General features: G+C 34.1%; 1 protein-coding gene across 1 annotated transcript; it reads left to right on the top strand.

Moving 5' to 3' along the window:
- Positions 1-3,715: 3,715 nt before the first annotated feature.
- LOC111890624 (uncharacterized) lies at positions 3,716-4,659 on the top strand. Its single transcript, XM_023886723.3, has 2 exons — positions 3,716-4,121; positions 4,431-4,659. Exons 1-2 carry the CDS (start codon positions 3,835-3,837, stop codon positions 4,486-4,488), a joined length of 345 nt encoding a protein of 114 aa, XP_023742491.1. The 5' UTR covers positions 3,716-3,834; the 3' UTR covers positions 4,489-4,659.
- The last annotated feature ends 427 nt before the right edge of the window (positions 4,660-5,086 follow it).

The following is a 5,086-nucleotide window of genomic DNA, read 5'->3' as shown; positions in this document are numbered from 1 at the left end:
TTGTATCCAACGCCCTTTCTCTTGGCAACAAACACAGGTCGGTTCTCCTAGAACGTCCTCGGAAGCATGGTTGGTTGACTTTCCCAACAAATATGCTCCATTGCTTTGCCAAATCATTTCTGATTCTGCAGCAATGATCATGTAAGTTAGGTCAATGAGGTTTGCGTCATGATCCATCATATAATACTTTCTTTTGAACTCATTATATGATTCAGGGAGTGACTGTAGAACCCAACCTATAGTCAACTCATCAGGGAATGATGCACCCAACATTATAAACCTATCAATTTGTGATTTCATTCCTAGAACATGGGCACACACGGGCTCACCATCTTCATGTTTCATTGCCAATAGGGCTTTAGTGACATTGAACCTTTCAATTCTTCGATCTTGTGGGTTAGGGAGAACAACGGGAGGAGGAGGAGGAAGTGAAGCATGATTTCTTGTTCCTCGATTGAATTGTGGAATATCATGTTCATATGGAATGCTTGTTCCACAGGATTTGGTAAGACCATAGTTGTCGTACTTTGACATCTACAAAACGGGAGAAAACAAATTCAAGTTAGTTGATAGATTAAATCCTTAATAAATCACCCAAATGAGGTATTAAGGCTAGGACCCAACACAATATTCTACAACTCGGGAGAGGGATGTCGTAACCCTAATTGCAGAACATTTGAAGGTAAGTGAATAACAATTCACTAATTTCCACCAATGAAAACGAAAAATAGATTAAGTTTTAAATGTATTGAAAACTCCTAGATCCTTTGAGATTCATTGAACTTTTCAATGGCATGTTTAAATCTCGATATGCCCCTCTAGTTTGTGACTGGGATGCCGAGGATCACAAAGCGGGTGTGAATAACCATGCAAACTTACATGGTGCCCTCACATGTTACGGTCACCTATTCGATGTGTCGGTTAACCACACACGTTCCACCGAACTATGACAAACATTGAGTCACCCTTTGATACCTTTGCTTAGAACCATTTAGTGTGCCGGTTAACCACACACGCTCCACTAACGTCTTAGCAAGGGCACAAAGTGTAATTTCATGGAATTGCATCAATTCACTTTTGCCTAAAGTAACTAAGATTGGGAATTTTATGAAAGCATTTAGTTACTTTTATACTTCATTATACTTATAATGGAAGGTTTCTGTCCTATCCTACCCATTCGGCTAACGACCCTCCACTAGTCAAGAGTGCGATGGGTAAGAGTGGATACCCATTCAATCGCCATTTTATAGGCAATTTCCTTAAACACCCCTTATAGACCAGCTTCGTGAATGAGGCCTACTAACGGCAAGACTGACTTTTACTCATACATATATATAATGTTAGACTTTTAATGTTATATATAGTATAGGGTGTATTTTACACTTTTAAAATACTAGGTGGTCTAATTTAATAAATTACACTTTTAATTTAATTAAATTGTAAACCAAAACTTTATGGATTTACTAAATCTCTTTTAATTATACACTTTAATTAATAAATAAAACCATAAGGGTGTGATTTGAACTTTTCAAAACTATACTAGGGTTTTAGAATTTAACATTCCTAAATTAAACTTTTAATCAACTTTTAAATTCCAAAACTTGAGGGCAAGTTTTGAAACATTTCAAAACATTAGGGTTTAGAATTTAATATTTCAAAATCAAACCTTTTAATCAAAAATTTAAATTCCAAAACTTGAGGGCAAGTTTTGAAACTATTCAAAACATTACGGTTTTAACTATTTAAATTTCAAAAACAAAACTTTTGAGTTCAAATTTAAACTATAAAACCTAAAGGGGAAAAATTGAAATTTTTCATAACACAAGGATCAAATAACAAATAATATAAATTAAACAATTAATTTCATCATTATCTATATTTGACCTAATTTCAATTTCTTGCAAAATAAGTTACCCAATTGATACAAATAATCAAACTTTATCATATAAGGAAGTTATTATCTAATTAATTGGTAATTATCTTTTGTTTAATCAAGGATATACTCAAAATATAATTAAAATTCAAATTTTAATGATCCATAACAGTTAATGCAAGTATCCATGACCAAAACATCAAGAAATCCCGAACATGGCTCATTCTGACGCTCGAACTCGCCGAGTACCACACTGGACTCGCCGAGTTGAGGCATACTCGCCGAGTATACTGTGGTACTCGCCGAGTTCATCAGGCAGGGAGTTCAAAAAACGTTTTTGCAACTTGAACAAACATACAAGGCATCAATACAATAGAAACCAATCAAGGCTCTGATACCACTGTTGGGTTTTAGCCATAAGAACATCCTATGTGCTTATGTAACCCTAATGCTTGGATCTAGGTTTCTCTATTGTACATGCTATTCATCCAAGACTTTAAGACCCTAATTCTAGCATATGATAATTAATATTAACATAAGAAATAGGTTTAAGATATTACCTTGATTGTTATGTAGCAATAATAATCTCAAATCTTCCTTGTAATGACTTTAGAAAGCTTAGAGTCACAAATGTCACTCCTCTAATGGTTTACAAACACCAAGAGCAAGAGGATGAAGAAGAGAAGAGAATGAGGCTGCCCAAAACGTGTGGAAACCCTAGAGAACAAGTTCCCCACGTTTTTTTAGGCTTAAGGGTACTATTTATACATGTAGGCTATTAGGGTTTTAAACTAGGAAACCCTAATTTGGATGCTTAGGCCCTAAGCAACCCATGGACCCTTCTTTAATAGGCCTTGGACGATTTCTAATAGGTTTCCCCATAGAATTCGTCCAACCTTATATTATAAGGTAATCTATAGCCCAATTGCAGTTATCTTATAATTACAATTCTAGTCCTTTAAGTTTAATTAATCTCTTTTAGCCACAAACTTAATTCTTATTCATTCTTGACTAATATTAATTAAACAATATGAATTCTCCTTTAATATATTATTCTCATAATATATTAATAAATCATATTTAATCATTTCTCTCCATAATTCATCCCATCAAGTTGTTTTGGTGAAGGCAACCCAAAAAGACCATGCATCATCGGGTCAAGTACATACCAAAATAGTTATGGACTTAGACACTAATCTAACACTTATGTAGATAGAGTTGTTACAAATCGAACATAAGAAACAAGGAATGTCAGTACCACAGCTAGAGAAATTTGTTTTGGTAGGAAAACGGTTTGATCGAAATATATTAATCTTACTAAGAAGGGTTTTATTTCATTCGGTCTTTATAGGTAGCAATGTCTAATCTTGTTCATCACTACGAATTTGAGAATCATTAATAACATATTTCATTATTAAGAATCAAAAAACAAGCTATTATAGGGAAAAAAGGCAAAACCGGAAAGAAATGACATATTTACAATATAACCGAATCAAAAACCGTTCGGAAAATAAAATCGATATTTTCAACCAAACTTAATGTGTTTTATAGCTTTCGATATAAGTTGAAATTATATGGACCACATCCACATTTTCATGCAATCCACGGATCAATTTTACTTTTTATTTTCTTGTTCATGAACTAAATTTTGATATTGTGATATTTTGATATGGAGTTTTCTACTTCCAATTTTTTCCGTTGTGCACTTTTTTCAACTTCTTTACGATATACAACATGTCATGCGCAACATACAAGTATAAATAAAATGACTATACTGTATTTAGCAATTATTGCCTTGGAAGAAGTAATAATGACATGTATATAAAAAGAAGCCATCCCACTTAGGTCCGCCATTGAAGAGAATCACACAAACCTCGTGTTCTATCAATCTTTTCTTTCAATCAAATTAGTGTCTCTCTCTCCCTCTGTTGCAAGGACAGCAGAGGGATTGAATTGCACCTATGAAGTTTTTCTTCCCGGAGATCGGTTCTTGTTTCAGTGGTTCACCCGCGGTGGAGACCATCGCCGCCGCCGAAGTTCCGAGTCACCGGCGACGCATGAGGCAACGTAACTCAACAAAGCACTGGACACCGGCGCTTACAGCGATTGCGGAGGACGGTGTTGTCGTGAGAGAAGTTCGGAGGCAGAGTGGTCAGTCAACGGCTGGCTTCCGATCGGAGAAAAAACAGTTGATTAAAAGTAAATTGGCGGGAAAAAGTCGATCTGATTCTTATGGCTCTGATTACAGGTGAATCCTTTGGTCTCATTAGATTATTAGTTTTCTAATTTTTCAACAGTTTTGATTTAAACAGATGAACATTTTTTTGATGAATTTTTTTGCACAATGATACCGATTATGAAATTCAGGAAAATATTTATGTTTAGCTTTCAACAATGAAGCAAATTATCAACAAATAATGTAACAACAACTAAGAAAGTTTGCAAAAGGATCTTGATTCTTGTAAAAATTTGCTAAATTCCCGATTTGATTGAAATTTTCATATGTAGTTTATTCATAGTTCATCAAAACTTATTAATTTTTAACCCAAAATTGCAGGAAATTGGATCATGGAATGGCAATCCCAGCTTTCTCTCCAACACCATTTCTATTTTGATTATGATTATTGGTCAAGTCATATCCATTCTCGTTTTCCCCCTAATTCTTGTATAATATGAAAACTGTGTATAATTTTCTATTTTATTTTTAGTGAAAGCTTGGCCAATCTATTACCTTAAAAATTATCTTGAATCCCTATTTAGATGAATGAATAAATCTTTTTATGTAACATCCCCTACGTGGGTTGCACCTATACCACATTGGTTTGGAAGTAAAACTAAATAGTTCTTATAAAGTGTATGAAAATTTGTGACGATATCAAATCACATAAGAACTTTGTATAAGAACTCTGCAGTTAATCGTGTTTGGGTTAGCCGAAATCAGACAATATTCTGATACATGTGGTAGGGGATGTTACATTTTAGTCATTGTATGTTTATTTTGTCCGGAATTGAGTAATCAAATCAAACTCGCTCATCTTGCATGGCCCAAAGGATATTGTGTGTGAGATAAATTCGGATACATGTTAGAAAGAGATGAGTGACTTGTTAAGAAGGGACTTTGGAAAACCACACGCTATTCTTGTTAAGCCTTGAATGGTCATTTTATTTTATAAAGAAAAAGGACAAATTTAGCTTGATCTTTTAAACTTTTTC

The sequence above is a fragment of the Lactuca sativa genome, chromosome 8 (assembly GCF_002870075.4).
Source record: "Lactuca sativa cultivar Salinas chromosome 8, Lsat_Salinas_v11, whole genome shotgun sequence".
NCBI classification, from domain to species: Eukaryota; Viridiplantae; Streptophyta; class Magnoliopsida; order Asterales; family Asteraceae; genus Lactuca; species Lactuca sativa.
Note: the sequence above shows the minus strand (reverse complement) of the source record. Positions and strands in the feature narration are given on the sequence as shown.

Excerpts from the sequence above, each read along its gene's own strand:
- LOC111890624 (XM_023886723.3), top strand. The coding sequence starts at position 3,835 with ATGAAGTTTTTCTTCCCGGAGATCGGTTCTTGTTTCAGTGGTTCACCC. Across the intron at positions 4,122-4,430 it reads TCTTATGGCTCTGATTACAG|GAAATTGGATCATGGAATGG; the intron begins GTGAATCCTTTG and ends CCAAAATTGCAG.